Source organism: Megascapheus bottae, chromosome 12 (assembly GCF_031878675.1).
Source record: "Megascapheus bottae isolate mThoBot1 chromosome 12, mThoBot2.hap1, whole genome shotgun sequence".
NCBI lineage: Eukaryota > Metazoa > Chordata > Mammalia > Rodentia > Geomyidae > Megascapheus > Megascapheus bottae.
Genome location: NC_143520.1, coordinates 10190263 through 10208401, shown reverse-complemented (window position 1 = coordinate 10208401; position 18139 = coordinate 10190263). Strand labels below are relative to the sequence as shown.

Genomic DNA, 18139 nt, shown 5'->3' with positions numbered 1-18139 from the left:
CTATTTTTAGTGTGGAAGCATTTGAAGTAAAGGAAGAAGAGACTTGATAGAATTTTGGCTAGGCCTCTTGTTATTGCTGTTTTCATTTGTAAACCTATACTCTGCCTGATGAGAATTAACCAATGAACTTTGAACGTTTGCAAATGCAGAGTAAAGATTCAGAGTAAAGGGTGGAAAAAGCACTGGACTAGATTGTACCTGTTCATTCTGGGGCGTAAAGAGATCAATATAGTCTTAAAGTAATGGGCAACTTAATGAAAGAAAAATCAGACTTGAGGCAATTGGTTTATCTCAGAATTATGATGCATTTATTTCAGTTATGGATAAATACAATAGAATATAAAATATGACCTTGAAGAGCAGGCAATGTAATTAGGAAGACAAGAGGATGATTAACAGATGATCATTTAACTATGTTTGTGAGACTACCTTTTAGGTTCATGGTTCCTGCTGGTTAGTCTCTGAGCCTAATTATGTGAGGAAAATGGAATGAAGAAAAATTGGGTGGGGAGGAAGGGTAATGCAGCTAAAAATATTAAGGCTTTTAAGCCATGTGCTTCTAATATAAAGCAATGCATACATATGCTTAAAGCTGGAACCAGTTGCTAGCATCTAATTAGACCTTCCTTTATTTTCAGCTAGAGGAAGATGAGCTCTGTCAAAGTACTCCAGCTGATAACTGGCAGAATGAAGACCGTTGCCAGGGTCTCTTGACTCCCCAGTCTAACACCATTTCACAATCAAGTGCCTTTGAAGGCAATGTAAAATGACTACACTCTTCTTTCCTTATGCCTGTGACTTTGTTAAAGGGCCCTAGTTTTCCCGTTTGGGGGCAGATTGCTTTTAGAATTATTTTATTACCTACATCAGAAAAGAATTTTCATCGTGACAGTTTATATCAGTACTAATGTCTTAGTTACAAAAACTGAAGTTAGCATTTACGAATTTTTCCTTAAGTAGCTGTACAAAACATCCTGATCGATGTCATTCATCTTCCACCGTTGTCCCCCCAAAACAGGAATGATTAAAATTCATAGTCCTTTACTGGCCTGCTCATCCCGCCCCTCCCCCATTCATATATATGTAACTTCCGTGATTTACAGATTTTATATTTCTCCCTTGGCTTCTTTTCTCAATTTCAGTTTCTTATTTTAGCTGCTGCCTATCTACTAGTTTTTCCTCTCCTGACTTCAGCCTCAGCAGGGAGCCAGTTTTTCCCCACAGACTCCTATTTCTGTCAGTGACACCATCATTCTTCCAGTCACCCAGGGCTGAAGGCTTAGCATCATCTCTCCCTCTTCTTCTTTGCTAATTTTAGTGGGTCACCAGTTTCTTTGACCTCGTTCTGAAACATATCTCTCAATTCCATGCCTTCTCTTTTAAATTCCATATTATACCCTCTAACTCAGGTTCTCAAGACCCAATAACCGGGGATTTCCCCTGATCCCATCCTCAGTCATCACTGCACTACCCACTCACCACCACCACCCCAGTGAGCGGCTCTCTGAAACATCACTGAAATGCAGACATCCATTTTACTCCTAATCTCAACCTTCCACGATTCCCTCAGTATTGGTGAGTGATTGAGTCCTGGAAATGTTCTTTCCTCTCATTTCTCTCCGCAGACCATTCTCCCCAAAGGCCTCGGCCAGCTTTTTGCTCATCCTAGGTCTCCTGGCATGCAGAAGGTACTTGGATTTAAAGTCACAAGTAGAGCAGCAGGCCATGGACCCTTCTCAAAACCCCAATTATCTACCGATGGTTCCACCGACACAGCCCCATCTTTCGCCATCAATGCCTGTTCCCTTCCTAACTACAGGACTGACTGCGCACGCACACACACGCACACACACACACGCATGCACACACATACACACACACATACACACACACACACACACACACACACACACACACACACACACACACACACACCTGCCCCAGTCCTTTGCGTCCCCCCAGGGCCTAGGTGTGTTGGTGAGGACTGAGTGGCCGCAGTAGGAGGTGTTCATTTGTGGACAAGATGCTAAGGTACCCGGGAACCAGGAGGACGCTGGCTGCCCCGCGTAGTCGGTGGGACAGGCGCTAGGCGCGGGGCGCTGGGGCGGACCGGACTCGGGTGCCCCGGGGGAAGGACGGGCGAGCCGCGCCAGGCCTCGAGTGGCGCTAGGCAGGGCTGCTGGGCCCGAGGGTTCCGCGCCGGGAGGTAGGTGGTGCTGTTGCCGTGCCTGTCTTCCTCATTGGCGCCGCGCGGAGAGGCGGAATGTTCAACTCCTGACTCCGGCGGAAGCGTGGGAGCCGCGCGGGCCGCCGTCCCCGACCCCGTCCCCGACCCCCGCCGCCCTGGTCGCGCGGGGCTTGCGCGCCCCGCCTGCAGCTCGCGCCCGGTCCGGGAGCCAGGTAGGGGTCAGACCGGCCGGCCGCGGAGGGAGGCCGGGAGGGCCGGAGGGAGGAGTTACAGCCGGTGCCTGGTCCGCCGCGCCGGGTCCGGGGAAAGCTGGGCGTCCCGGGGCCCTGAGGCCCGGCTCGGGGCCAGGCCGGGAGCGCCTGCGGCCTGAAGGTCCCCGGGGCCCCTCGCGCCCGGTCCCAGCCCCAACCCCAGCCCTCGGCCGGGCGATTGTCCCGGCGTCCGACCTCTCCACACTTGGCGCGCCCGGGAGTCCGGGCGGATCCCGCCGAGGAGTTGGCGCCCAGAAGAGCGAGCGGGGCGCAGCCCGCGCGCCCCGGGCCGTGGGTGGGCCGCGACCCCGGAGGTCAGCGCGGGGCGGCGGGAGCGGGGACAGCGGCGTCCTGGAAATCGGGGCCCCGCGCCGGGCGCCCCGGCTGTCTGTGCGGGCGAAGAGCGGCGGAAACTTCCGCGGATACACGCAACCCCACCCGGGGCGACGGCTCCCCGCGCTGCCGCGGGATTCCCTCCGGGAGACCCCCGGGCCCCTGCGCGGCGTTCCCGCCGGGAGCCCCCCGAGAACCGCGCCGACCCCGCCGCGCCCGCCGGCTTCCGGGAAAACTTGGGAATCCAAATTGGCTAGACGACACCGAATTACCTAAAACACCCCCCAAACACACACACACACTGGGGCGTCATCGAGGGACTGCCGAAAACGCTTGTTTCTGATGCGCCCCGAGACCCTGCGGAAGCGCTGTGCCTGGGAAAGTTAATTCCTATTTTTGTGAGTTTTCGTTAATAACGAAAGCACGCCGTTGAGTGGCCCATCCCCGTCAATCAGCAGCTCTCGTTAGGAACGCGTGCAGGATCCTGTTACAGGATGGCTTTTAAGTTGTGAAAGTTCAGTTCCCCCTTGACTGCTGAAAGCTGTTTTAGGCAGGACTTCTTGCTTTCCCCTTTCCTGGCCTTAGGAAAGTGCTTAGTGGTCCAAACCTACCCCGGGGTTTAAAGGTAAAAATAAAACAAGTGCTTCAAGACCAGTGAAGGTCGCCTTTGTTGTAGGCCCCTCTCCGCAGTGAAATCTGAATGTCCCTGTAGTTAAATCTATATCTATGTATCTATGTATCTATGTATCTATGTATCTATGTATCTATGTATCTATCTATCTATCTATCTATCTATCTATCTATCTATCTATCTATCATGACTGCGTTTAAATTGTGGTTTGGGTCATTTGCACAATTCTTTTAGATTCCTGCTACAATTTTGAGAGATTTGGGAGGTTTTTAAATGAATATAAACAGCATTTTTTTTGAAAACAAAATTAACAAATGGTCTTTTGGAACAGTGTTCACTGCTTATTTTAATCTCACAATTTAATGTCTGCTCTTTTGGGGAGTATCTTGGAAGGTGTGTGTGTGTGTGTGTGTGTGTGTGAAGTGGAAAATGTTGTTTGAATGAAAAGTGTCAGTGGTAGACATTCCAGAGTAAATGGCCAGTACACATTAGTGAGGAAGTTTTTCCTCATCTAGGAAAGCAAATAGAAGGCCTAATCCTTTGGTTATTCCTTTAGGATGCATTAATAACTGAATATTAAGCACACAGATTTGGATCTAAAAAGGGATGGTCAAAGATCTTGGGAACTGAGGGAACTTCTTGCCAAATAAGGAAACTTGGCAAGCTGCACTGTGTATTTTAAGTCAGCGCAGGATGAGTGTTATTGGCAATACATTGGCCCAGTGCCTATCTGTAATGCACAGCGAAACTGACTGTGATAGGGTTGCAGAATTATAAGCAGGAGTTACAAAGGGTGTGGAGTGAATAATTGAATCATCAGAGAAAACACTGGAGAAATGACAAAGATGTTTCAGGAAAGGAGGTCACCCCTAAAGTGAAGAGATTAGTGTGGCAAAGAAGAGCAAAATGGGCAGAGGATTTTAGAAATTGACAGATTCAGAGAAGAGAGAGAATTGGTGACTATTTTTTTTTTAAATGAGAAAAAAGTGTTTGTGGTGATGTAATGGTTGTTGAATAAGATAGCTAAGACACCTTTCCATCTTACTGCAGGGAAGATTTAGGCTACTTCTTTTGTGGCTATTAACCTTGCCCTCCTACGCACAAATAAGCAGAGTTCCAGCTGTGAACAGAAAAGTGTGCCAGTTAGGGGAAGAGAGCTGTAAATGCCATAGCTTAGATTGGTTTGGCTGATATTCCAGGCTTTTGTGTCTGACCCTTTTACAGACAGCTGAAGCATCGATTAGGCTCTAATCACAGTTAAATAATCCCAACACCGGGAAAACAAGAACAAAACAGCCACACAACTGACTGCTAACCCCATCGCAACAATCATTTAATAGGAAATTAAAGTCTCACATGGAACTTCAGGTGGACAGTAAGCAATCCAGTAATTACTATAATAAAAAAAGGGCCTGTTTGAAGACGACGAAAATAGGAGTATTAGAAGGAGGCAGCAGAGTGATATAGTGGGAAAAAGACATATGGTGGTAAAATATGACTTTGGAGTTGGACCTGATTTGAAATGAAGTGGTATCACTGGAAATGAACTGCTCAGCTTGGGCACTTTCACTATCTGGATCCTCCCTCTATTTCCTCACATGTAAATTAGGGACAGTGATGCTACTTGTTCCTAAGGATGATAAGTATATGAGATGCCAAATGGAAGTTCTTCAAACCAATCCCTGAAACTGAATGGCAGGCAGGTGACGAGAGGGGGGTGCCACAAACTTCATTCAGAGAAAGCCGCTGGTCTTGCCTCTCCTAGGTGAGGTTTGCCTGTAGTAATTTGCCCAGTTCCCATGCCATATTTAAGTATGTGTGTTGGGATAGGAGGCTTTCTTTTCTTTTTTTCTTCTTGTTTTCTTCTTTGCTTTCTCTCCCCCTCTATGCCTGCCTGCCTGCCTGCCTGCCTGCCTTCCTTCCTTCCTTCCCTGCTTCCTTCCCTGCTTCCTTCCTTCCTTCCTCCCTTCCTTCCTCCCTCCCTCCCACCCCCCTCTCTCTCTCTCTCTCTCTCTCTCTCTCTCTCTCTCTCTCTCTCTCTCTCTCTCTCTCTGTCTCTCTCTCTCTGCCAGTCCTGGGGTTTGAACTCAGGGTTTGGGCACTGTCCTTGAGCTTTCTCAAGTGGCTACCAATCTACCACTTGAGCCACAGTACCACTTCTGGCTTTTTCTATTTATGTGGTACCGCAGAATCAAACCCAGGGCTTCATGCAAAAAGGAATCAAACCTAGGGCTTCATGAATGCTAGGCAAGCACTCTACCACCAAGCCACATTCCTCACTCCATACTTTTAAGTAGAGAGTTTGTGAAGTGGCTCTGTGCCCCTCTGCTCCTGTATACAGTTGGTACTATCTATATGGTAGTGTGTGTGTGTGTGGGGAGGGGTGAATCTTAAAGCTAATGTGTTAGAACTGAAATCACTTAGAATCATTTTCTTTCTTTCTTTCTTTCTTTCTTTCTTTCTTTCTTTCTTTTTCTGTGCGGATACTAGGGCTTGAACTCAAGCACTGTGTACTAGCTTTTTTTGCTCAAGGATTGTATTCTTACACTTGAGCCACACCTGCACTTCTTGCTTTTTACTGCTTAATTTGAGATTAGAGTCTCAGAGACTTTCCCACACATGCTGGTTTCAAACCAGAATTGTTAGATATCATCCTTCTTGAGTAGCTAAGATGAAAGATATGAGCCACCAATTCCTGCCTGAAATGATTCTTAGTTAATTTCAACACACATTGTATTTGGGACCCAATACTGTTCTTTCTAGACTTGTCTCTTGAACTCGGTATATCCAACAAGAGAAGGAAAGAATTATCTCTGTAAGTGACAGAGCAAATCTTTGCTTAAACTTTTATACCAAACTACCCTATTGTCGGGAAAAAAAGGAATGAATTCTTTGAGGGGGGGGTGTCTCTAAATACAGCCCTAAGTACCTTCTATGTAAGTAAGCATTTACTTAAAATCTTGTATTTTAAAAATACATGTGACTTTCAAATTGCCTGTTTTCCTGTTCTGTTTTTATCTCATTGATCAAGCCAAGACACACAGACATATTGGTTCCTCCCATTCTTTCAGTAAAGTCAGTGTGTGTATTTATTCATATACATGCACAGTGCTGTGTGCTCCCTTTTGGGAATTAGTGCATGAGAAAATTGGGTTTGGGGTTAATGGTCTCACCTCATTTAGTTTCATACCCCAGCTCTCAGATAGGGTAATGCAATTCCATTTTGATGAGAAAAGATTAGGGGTAGATAAGATGGGCACACCAGACCAGGCCTGTAATCACACTTGAGACAGGAAGATCTAGGCTATATAGCAAGATGCTGTCTCCCTCCCGGCCCCCCCCTCTCTCACGCACGCACACACGAATAGAGGTACATGAAAGAGTTTTTGTGTAGTCTCTGGTTTTCTGGCTTTCAAGATGGAGAGCACCTGGCTTTGGGATGTGGAGAAGAGGAGGAGCCCTGAAGGATGACCATGTGGCGTGTAGCTCTCACCTTCCCAGCCCTGGGAGGTGAACTGTACGAGAGCAGTCCTGTCACTTCCATCAAGGACAACCATCCCCGTTTATTGTCAGGCTGGTGACTACATGGCGTGTAAGGGGACAGAGACCTTTAGTGCTGGGCTGGCTATGACGTCATTCTTGTGGTGAGCCTGGTATGAATCTTAAAGAAGCATCAGTGCTGCTCACTTACACATTCAGCTCTCCATTCACACCCCCGCTTCCTGCTGGGTCACCCACTACTCAGAGGGTCAGGCATTTTTTGTGCAGCGTCCTAATAACCAGGATTCTTTCTATAATTTGTAACCACAGCTAATTTTCCTTCATGATTAACAAAGCATAATCCAGGGTCTTGGGTGTCTTCTAGTTTTAACAGCGTCCTTCTTCTTCTTTTGAAATCACTTTGTCTTACCTCAGACCATCAGGTTCTAACCTGTGTATTTTCCTTTCTTACAAAGGGCATTCATTCCAAGTTATTAGTCCCAAATCGTATCTCGTTGCATCCTTTTTTTTGTGTAGAAAACTGTTCTAAGGGAGAGACAGCTAAACAGCAGTGAACAGCTGCTCCACATAGGTGGCAGCTGGCCCAGGCAGTCGGCCTCCAGTGCTCATGAGCGCCACCCTAAACACCTGTGTGTCCCCCTTCAGGCCAGCCCCTCCTGTGCTTTCCCACTTGACTCAGGAGGGCCCCATTCTCCCCCTGACGTCATGAGAAGTCTCTGTAGCAGCCTGTGGCATGGATTGGCCTCATTTCCTCTTGAGCTCTGATTAGGAGCTCATTCCCCATAGCTTCTCTGTGGCCTGCCTGCTCCCACCAGTCACGCTCCTTGCTCTCCAGGATTCACTTGTGGTAGTCACATTTCTGGCAAGAAAGCATGCATGGAAGTTGATTTCCATTTATTGGAATATTAAGGTACCAATAAGAATGTTTCTTTTAACTAGCTTGTTTTCATTTTAACCTTTGTTCCAACTGTTGAGTTGTACTACTTATATGGTAAAGCACAGATAGAGGGGGGAACATGAAACAATAGCTGTTCTGTCTCACTTTCCTTTCATTTAAAATTGCCTTCTCAGCTACTCATGCCTGAAACAGTCCTGCTCACCGGTCCCAAACTGTTCCATATAAGATAGATTGTTTACTCAAATCAACCTTAAAGGAGATAGCTATGGCAGACATGTCATTACTTAGTTTTATTCTTATGCCCAGTCTTCTTCAGAAAGTCATGCTGTTTTTATCTTTTTGTGATTTTTTTTTCAAAGAGAGCAGCATAGAGCAATAGTCGTGTTCAGGAATTGCATTTTTGAATTTTGAAGAAATACACTGAGCCAAAACATTCCCCTGTCTTTTTAAAGAGATGACTTTAAAAACAAATCACAGAATGGTGATTTCCCTGTGGCTTTGTTTTGATATATATGGCAGTACACACGTTTTTATCGATTCATTTCCTGGTCTATATTAAGGAGAGTGAGACAACTCCAACATACGTGATTATTTAAGGGGTTGAGGGTTGTTTTAGAAAAAAAAATCTGTAAGAAAATATTATCTAGGTCCTGGGGCCAGGAGTTGGGCCTAGTGGTAGAGCGCTTGCCTAGCATGATGAAGACCCAGGTTCAATTCCTTGGTACCACATACATAGGAAAAGCCAGGAGTGGTACTGTGGCATAAGTGGTAGAGTGCTAGCCTTGAGGAAAGCCCAAGGACAGTGCTCAGGCCCTGAGTTCAAGCCCCAGGACTGGCAAAAATAAATGGTATCTAGGTCCTGGTAAATTAATTCTTCTGTGTTAGGTCAGAAACAAGCTTATAACTACTTTTGTGAAAGAAGGAAAAATGAAAGTGTAAATTAAGGATAAAAAGTTCTTGAGTCAGGCAGTCATGTGTCCTTTCTGAAAAGGGACAGTGGCCAGCTGGGAGGAGAACACATTGTAACTCCACGAAAGTGAATGCTGTGCTTGCATAAATAGATCCTAGAGGGTGTTAGTATCTAAAAAGTGCAAAAGAAAAATACTGGCTTTTAGTAATGTAAACATTCTCCCTGTGAAAAACAATGTGAAAGAAATAAATTCTAGTGGTGGACAGGTGTGGTAGTAGCGTATAATCCCAGAACTCAGTAGTCTGAGGCAGAAGGTTAAGAGTTCAAGGCCAGGGTAAGCTACACAGTAAAACCTTGTCTTAAGAAAAAGTTAGGAATTGCTAATAAAATACGTCTTACAGAAGTGATCAACACCAAAAAAGGCAGCAAACAGAGAGGTGAGGGGGAAAGAGCTGCAAGGAAAAGCAGCTAGTAATCAGTAGTACATTTGCATGTTAGTGATGAAGCTGCAGCAGTGATGGAGCTACAATAGAAAATAATTCCTCAAATTCAGAGAGGAAGGTGATTTGAGGAAAGCATACCTGACCATGCAGGAATAATGGCTAAATATGGTAGGGAAGTTTATTGAAACGGGAAACCACAGCTTCCATTTACTGGGCAAATACTATGTACTATGTGGAGTCATACTTCCCTGAACCTATACAGAGTTGCTGGTTCCAGTGAAGAAACTGAGTCACAACAGCTGCAGGAGCTTGAAAGGGTCAGATTTGCCACATGAGCTCCCTGCAATGATCTCTCCCCTCTACTGTGATGCAATCATAGTTATTTGGAAATTAGACATCTAAGAAATTGAATAATGTACAGCATACATAACCCATTTTTAATCATCCATTTTTGAGATACTACATGGAAAGGATTTACATTTTTTATTAGGTCTGGAAATGCCATAATCTGAGAAAAAATGATTGTTTCAAGGTTATAATAGATGGATATATAGTAAGTACTGTGTGTCAGTGTGGGGGTTTGAACTCAGGCGCTCACATTCTCTTTTAGGTTTTTTGCTCAAGGCTGATGCTCTTCCACTTGACCCAGCTCTACTTCATTTTATAGCCTTTTTAGGTGTTAGAACTTTAGTGGTGTCTTTCTTGTTTTAAATTTGGGGAGGGGAGGAGAAGACAAATGACTTATTTGAAGTCTACATACTTTGACAAATCAAGGGGCAAAGTAGATCTGTGAGTAGGAAAACTAAGTCCATTTTGGGGAGAAGAAACTAAACACTTGGAAAAGTAAAATAGTATTCCTTTTATGATTGTTTGTTTTCATATATTTCTAGTTTTGAGAATTAGCTGATGATAAGGAAAATGCTTTCAGAAATTTAGTTAATAGCTAAAGATGTTTTGACTTTTTTAATTTAAGGAAAATTAAGAAAATTTGGAGTTTTGGTCAAGTATTCAGCAGACTGGCTTCAACCACTCTGCTGTTGTTTTCAAGATTTGTGACATCTTACTATGCTTTGGTTTTGTGATTTTCCTGTTTTAACTTAGCCTTGAATGCTGGCAGATACTTAGCATTCATAATAGCTTTTGAGAATGTCATAAAATCAATTCTGAGAATGTTCCATGGTGGAAATTGCCCATGTTTGTAAAAACATTTCTTTTCCTAGACTACGTAAATAAGTTTCAGGTGTAGTGTAGTCAGTGCAGAATCCATCTGATAATTTGATCAGGTAGCAGTGTTCCCAAAGATGCTGTAGATATTATGAACTAGTAACTCAGATTTTTCACACTCTAGTCATAAGTTAATTTTAGAATAATGACTTTGAATGAAAGGAAAGAAAGCTCAAGGAGAAAAAAACATACGTTTTAATCTGATATTCGTATGGTGTAGAGTAGAATGGGAACCTCAACCAAAATTTTCATCCAACTGTGTGATACTTTGCCTGGCTCCCTGGAGTTGAGATTCATACCCTAGAATTGTTCATCTCTTTGGTGATCAGGCAGGACTTAATTTTTTTACAGTCTCAATAAACCATTCAAGTAATTGCATAGTTCCAGTCATTCATAGCCTATTTCTGAATAGTTGGGTGCATCACAATATGAGTAACAGTGATTCTGGAAAGAACTTGGCTAGTTGCCTTATGTCAACGGGTAAAGAAAAACCCTTGAAAAGGTGCTTTACCTCAGGCTCAGATGTTGATCCCATCCTGGCTCAGATCACTACCTTTAAGTCCTTTTCCTTCACCCACCCCACCCCAAGACTCAAGAGGCACCAATATGGGAGGCCCCATCTATACCTATCCCAAGGAGTCTATGCAGTAGGTTCAAAATCGGGAGTTGCCCCAGAATCCTCTGGAGTACCTGTAAAGACTACAAGCCTCAGGATTTTATTTTTTACTTATTTATTTTTTGTGCTGGTACTGGGACTTGAATGCAAGGTCTTATACTCTCACTTGGCTTTTTGGTTCCAGGCTGGTGCTCTACCATTTGAGTGATACCGCTCCTTGTAGCTTTTGACGGGCAATTAGAGGTAAGAGTCTCATGTGCTTCTCTGCCCAGGCTGACCTCAAACCATGATCATCAGATCTCAGCCTTCTGAGTAGCTAAGATTATATATAGGTTTTAGCCACCAGTACCTTGCAGGTCTCAGGTTTTATTTAATATGATTGAAACTTTCTCAGTTTCAAAAGCCAAAATGAGAGAATAATCAGAAATAATTTTTTTTGCCAGTCCTGGGGCTTGAACTCAAGGCCTGAGCACTGTCCTTGGGCTTTCCTCAAGGCTAGTACTCTACCACTTGAGCCACAGCACCACTTCAGTTTTTTTTGTGTGTGTGTGTGTGTGGATCATGGGGCTTAAATTCAGCCTGTGCACTCTCCCTGAGCTCTTCAGCTCAAGGCTACTGCCCTACCCTTGAGCCAAGCCCCACTTCTTATTTTCTAGAAGTTAATTGGAGATAAGAGTCTCAGGTCCCTTTGTGCCCGGGCTGGCTTTGCACCTTCATCCTCAGATCTCAGCGTCCTGAGTAGCTAGGATTACAGACGTGAACTACTGTGCCTGGCCCAGCTTTTTTCTGTGTGGTACCGAGGAATCGAACTCCAGTCTTCGTGTATGCTAAGCAAGCACTCTACCACTAGGTCAAACTCCCAGCCCACAACAAATACTTTTGAATGGAAAAGGTACATACTATGTATTCTGAGAACCAACTGGAAATGGCAGTGAGGGGATGACTTGTGTGATGGGGATTTAGTGGGAAAGATGGATGGTCCAGCGAGGTGCTGGTTTAAAAGAGGGAGAATGTGACTCTCCTTGTGGAACGCAAAGAAGTAGTCAGGGATAGGGCTTTGCTGGGCAAAGGCAGCACTAGCTTATGGGGAATAAGCAGAGATGCGAGAGGTTGGCATACTTGGGGAACTGCCAAGGGTGCTTTGTGCATGTATGAAAGTGCCTGTAAGTGGTAGGGGAATAATAACATTTCCCGGAATTAAATGACATGAACTACAGATTGAAAGACTTTTCTGAGTATCCTCCCAGTGAATGAAGAAGACTCATCCCAAAGCATAGGCCAATCCAATTCAGGATTCCAGGGATGCGTAGAGCATTCTGAAAGCTATCAGGGTAAACGTAGAAAAGAAATAAATGTAGAAAAGAACTAGTAATCAGAGTAGCATCAGACTGCTCCATAACTATGTTAGAACTAGAAGAAAATGAAGTCATACTTCCAAAATTACATGGAAAATGGTTTCTGATCTAGAAGTGCATATTCAGGCAGATAGTCAAGGCTTTCAGCATATGCAGATTCCCCCATTTTTTACATTCTTTTCATTGGATTCAGAGACACAGGAATAAAACCAAGAAAGACAAAATGGCAGCTCCAAGGCCAGTTTTCCTCCAAAGAAAAGATGAAGGAGATTCTTAGAATTGTCATGAAGGGAAAATCCCAGCTCAAGTCAGGCCTACAGAACCGTTCCAGCCTGACTAGATCAGGGATGAAGGGTTTAGAAAGAATGTCTCTAAGAAAAGAACAGGCCTTCCCCCCTCCAAAAAGATTTAGGAAGAAGGAAAAAAATAAAAGGAACCTGGAGTCTTACTTCATTGAAAGGAATTTTGCAATTCTTTTAAGAGCTTAAGGAGCTGAGTAAATTAGTAGTAGTAAAAACTAAGCAAAACAACAATAAAAATATGGTAACTAATAATTCTAGGTAAAACAAAAAGTTATCCAACAAGGAAAATATAGTCACTTAAAGGCTACATGATACTACAAGAATTGCTAGTTACTTTCTCAGACTACTTTAAACCTTGAATATTGCTCTAATCAAATGTTACAATATCTTGGAAACAAATGTTTAGGCGAGGATAAAATTTGTATGTAGGGAGATAAAGGATGATACATGAGAAATAAATCCTTATCTTTCTCAGGGAATAGACAATATCTAAGATGCTAAGCTCAAGAAATGGCAGCGTAAACTTAGAAATGAGGAGTTAAATACCAGATGGACATTCTTAAAACAGTTGGAATTAATTACTTTTAGCAGTGAGAATTGGGTTTAGGGAGCATTGAGGGCAGGGGCTTGTGTTTTATATTATAAATGTTATAGACTTATTTCCTTTAAAAAATTTTTGGATAAAATTCATAATAAAAAATAGACCTAGCACCTGTAATTCCAAGGAAATCTCTTATATGGTGTTTTGCATTTTGTTGAACAATGTTTATACCTTTTATATGCTACATACCTACCTTTGATGCCTTTTTAACTTTCCTCTAAACTTTCTTCTTCTGTACAATTAATTGAACATCATTTGTAGTAAAAGTGGTTGATTTATAGATATTTATGGACTGTGCCTGAATACAAGGTTCCTTCAACCCTGCTGTATTTGTTCTATAGACTAGTCTTCTAAATGTTAGAACAAAAATCACTTCTTGCCTTCTCCTCAAAGTAGAACAGAGTTCCACTTCTTCGGTGAGCTGATATTCCTAAAAGGGGATGGTTAGTCAGCTGCACATTAAAATCCTTCAGCAGACGGCTTACATCACCCGGCAGAGCTTCGAGTTGTTTATGGAGAAACTGTAAATTTATACTGAAGCAGATTGCCCTCTGCTTTTTTTTTATTCTGAAAAAAAAAAAAAAGGAAACCTCACAGAAAGATGGAAAGGGCAGTAAAATGCTATGTCTTTCACCTAAATTTGTCACATATTAGCATCTTGCCATGCTTCTTTCTTGCCTGGGTTGGGTTTCCTCTCTAGCTCACATTTTTAGGAGTGGGACTTGGTCGAGAGGCCCAGGGGATGGTGTCTATACTTTTTAAGTGAGTTGGAGATTATCACTTTAATCTATCTACAAATCTCCCCCAAACAAAGGCATCTTCTTACAAAACCAAAACGCCATTATTTGTAATGTATAAAAATAGTATCTAATGTGTATTTACTATTCAGACTTCCCTAAAAATTTGTTTTTTTCTTGAAGCTTTTAAGTAGACCTTTTTTCTGCCTCTGTGTGTGTGAGAAAGAGAGGGGGGAGGGAAGGAGAGAGAGAAAAAGAGAAAGAGAGAGAAAGATAAAGAGAGGGTAGGAGAGGGAGGGAGAGGGTGCTTAAACTCAGAGCCTGGGCATTGTCTGCTTTTTCACTCAAGGATAGCACAGCTCTACTTTTGGCTTTTTTGTACTTAATTAGAGGTAAGAGTCTCAGGGACTTTCTTGCTTGAGCTGGCTTTGAACCACATCCTCTGATCTCACCCTTCTTAGTAACTAGGATTACAGGCATGATCTATGGGGGCCCTACCACTTTTCTGCTTTTTACAAAAATATTTTATGAGATTGACAGTCGTGAGGAGTTTTGTAGAATGTCCTGCAAACAGGAGCATATCTCTCTGTTCCTCATAATCTGCTTTACAAAATCTAGCAAGCATATGCTAGATAAAGCTTTTTAGATACCATTTTTAGTTTTTTACATCGGTTCAGAATTGAAGTCCACTAGCTTCTTTTCTTGTATGTTTTGGGTTTTATTTATTTTTTTCCTGACATTGAACACTAAGAATGAATGCTTACCTGGAGACTAGCAAGATTCCTTCAGCTACAGAAAAGAACCATTACTGCAATCTTGATATTATATACAAGGATAATACCCCTGAGATTTTTTTAAACATCTTTTGCATTGTGTTGGGGATGACTTAATGTAATCAAGGGTAATTTTCCTACTCTTTAATTAAGTTCTGCTAGGAAATACAGTCCTGGAGTCACTTTTCTATTGTTAAAAGTTTTTTTTTTAAATAAATATGGAATGTGTGTCCAGTGTGCCACGTGCTGGCAGATGGACAGGGACTCAGGTTATGTCAGTTTTGTGAGAGTCAGAGGGCAACATGGAGAGACAGCATGCCACACATGCCTGAGGGCTGTGCAAGCTTGCTGTTGAAAGCACGCTTCCCGTCTGTCTGTCAGGCCTTCCCAATAGAGACCTGGTGACACAGTAGCCTTTAGGCAGAGCTCCCTGGGATGTGCCCGGACAGGTTGTGTCAGGGGAAATCAGAGCCATTTCTCCCTGGTCAGCTGCATTTCAAAGTCTGGACAAGTTGCTCTTGAATTTTGCACTGGTTGCCAGGGTGAGTGTTTTCCTTTCGGTTTGTTTGTCTAGATTTTCTCCTTGCTAAGTCCTCACAATCTTTCTGGAAGTTTCACGGAACTTTTTATACACGATTTCCAGAAGATTCTTCCTCATTTATTTGCAATTCAGCATATCCTTTCTTTCTCCCTGCAGGTCGTGTGCAAGGGTAATCCTTGTCATTATGAGATGTCGTCTCTCGGTGCCTCCTTTGTACAAATTAAATTTGATGACTTGCAGTTTTTTGAAAACTGCGGTGGAGGGAGTTTTGGGAGTGTTTATCGAGCCAGATGGATATCACAGGACAAGGAGGTGGCTGTGAAGAAGCTGCTCAAAATAGAGAAAGAGGTAAGAGCTTTTCCTGCTGTCAGAAATGGTTACCATACTACCTCTTCAAGCTTTTCAACTAACACTGGGTCACAGGGCTGAAAGGGACCTAGCAAGTCCTTTGAGACAAATCCATGAGGCTGTTTCCAATTTCCATTCTGGGAGTCCCAGAAATAGAAATTATTGCAGCGTGTGCCTTAGAGTTGAGTTTTATTAGTGGTCATCTGAAGTGAGAGATTTCTTTCCAGAGCATGAAAGAGCTAGTGCTCTCTGAGCTGGCTGTCCTAGAGATATAAGTTCTTTTAGAGGTTCCCTAGGGCAGCCAAGAGGGGGCAGTAAAAGGTAATGTGTGATATTTTCATCTCTTGGCTATTTCTTCCCTTAGATTTGGGGTCCTCAAGAGTTGTCTTTTAAAAAGAGCATCGTGGGGAGGGAGGAGGAGGCGGTAGAGAGCAGTCCTGGGGCTTGAGCTCTGGGCTTCGTGCCCTTTTCACTCAAGGTTGGTGCTCTGTCACTTGAGCCATACTTTCACCTCTGGCTTTTTGATGCTTAGTTGGAGGTAAGAGTTTCACCAACTTTCTTGCTTAGGATAGTTTTGGACTGCCAAATCTCAGCCTCCTGAACAGCTAGGATTGCACACTTTATATATATATATATATATATATATATATATATATATATATATATATATATTTATTGTAATTAATAAAAGGGTTACATGATATTTGCCAGATAGAAGGTGCATTAATTCACATATATTGATACCCTTTCACATGTCTTGGTCCCCATTGCCCTCCCCTCCCCTCCTGCACACTTTTTTTTAAAGAGCATTTTTAATAGGAGAACCATTTTTCTGCTGATTAAGCAATGCTGGCCTTTTGGGTTTCACCTCTGCTTAAGGCCTATAGTGATGGTTTGTGTAAGAAAGCTTGAGTAGATACTTGACAAAGAGCTTCCCTTTCCTTGTAAAATCAGAAAAAGGTTTGACCTTCCATGTGAATACAGGCTGATACTAAATGAACTCTTAACTTTTAGAAGTTTCCTATCAAATGTGACCCAACATGGTTCCATCATTCACTTTTGGTACCCCAAGAATAAAACTACTTGCCAGAGCTGACTGCAGGGGCTTAGCTTCTTTGGTAACTTAAGAAGTTTTTCCAAAAATTTAAATATGTATTTTAACAGGCACATAAAAATCTTTCAATTACACATATAGTATACTATGTAAAGGTTAAGGCCACATATCCATTGTATAATGTTTAAATCAGACCAAACGTAGCCATTTCTCCAAATGTTTATCATTTCCTTTATGGTGAAAGCATCTGAACTCTTTTCTTCTGGCTTTTGAAATGTATAGAACATAATTACCTATTGTCATCCAGCTGATAACTTTTAATAGTTACCCTCTGCAACTTGTTTTGGTCATTACTATTTATGTCTGGTTTTAGCTAATTAGGATTCCTTTCCTTATCCTATTTGGAGTGAACTTTTCCATAAATGCCCTTTCCTCTCCGAGTGATTTTACCATTGTCATTAATCGGCAAAGCATGGCAGTTGGTTAGAGAAGGCAACCCGATGGTAGCACTTTGTGGGTCTTTTCTTGGAGTGCCTCATGTCTGTGGCTCACCAGCCAGTCAGCAGGACTACGATGTCTCCACCTTAGATGTCTGTAGGTTTTCCAAAGCATTGAGAAATGAGAGCTGCTAAAGCCCATGCATGACTTGGGCACTTGGAGCTTACGACTCTAATGCTAGCTACTCAGGAGACTGAGGCTCACAGTCTAAAGCCAGCCTGGACTTGAAAAGTCTATGAGAATCTTATCTTCAATTAACCATGAAAAAGCCAAAGAACCAGAAGTGGCACTGTGTCTCAAGTGACAGGACATCTTGGGTCTGGTTTTCCCCTTGCCTAGGTTAAGTGTATGGTAGGAATGTTACATGGTCATTTGTCCCTGGTCGTCCTCCACACAATTTAATTGGAGTTGAATGATGTCACCTTGTCTCATTATTGTGAACCTTTAGTTAAGAGGACTTCATTCAATTTCTCTGTCATAAAAATACCTGCTTTTCCTTTGTAATTAATAGTTAAGCTCTTGGTAGATACTTTTGAGCCTATGTAAATATTTTTCTTTGAACACTTACCCAATACCATTGATTTTTGCCTTCTAGTTTATGGTATTTTACTGTTATTATCTCATTATTTTTCTTCTGTCTTACCTTTATTCACTCACTGTTTATATACTTTAAAGCTTTTCTAAATACAAAGTGTTATACAAAGTTCTTGACTGTTGCTGCTCATTGTTGTGTTTAAATTGTCATCCCAAATGAAAACTCTGAACTTCAGGCTGGCTTCTGTGTGGTTTTGGGATATGTTTTCCTTGAGTTGTGATGAGTTTTTCATTTCTTGGCATGAAGTTATGTCCCAGGCTCATCAAGTTCCTGTTCCAGTCCCAGGTTGGCAATGTCTAGCAGAAGTCTTGAGTCTGTTTGTTTACCTGTGTGATAATGT

The 18139-nt window shown here is 42.8% G+C and overlaps 1 protein-coding gene across 1 annotated transcript in view; it reads left to right on the top strand.

Annotated features, from left to right (window-relative positions):
• The first annotated feature begins 2320 nt into the window (after positions 1 to 2320).
• The window catches only part of LOC150056198 (cell division cycle-associated protein 7-like), a 196897-nt gene continuing 181078 nt past the window's right edge, over positions 2321 to 18139 (top strand). The window contains exons 1-2 of the mRNA XM_090342621.1: positions 2321 to 2400; positions 15461 to 15652. Coding sequence (XP_090198747.1) covers positions 15494 to 15652 — 159 coding nt within the window. The 5' untranslated portion in view covers positions 2321 to 2400; positions 15461 to 15493. The remainder of the gene's footprint in view (positions 2401 to 15460; positions 15653 to 18139) is intronic.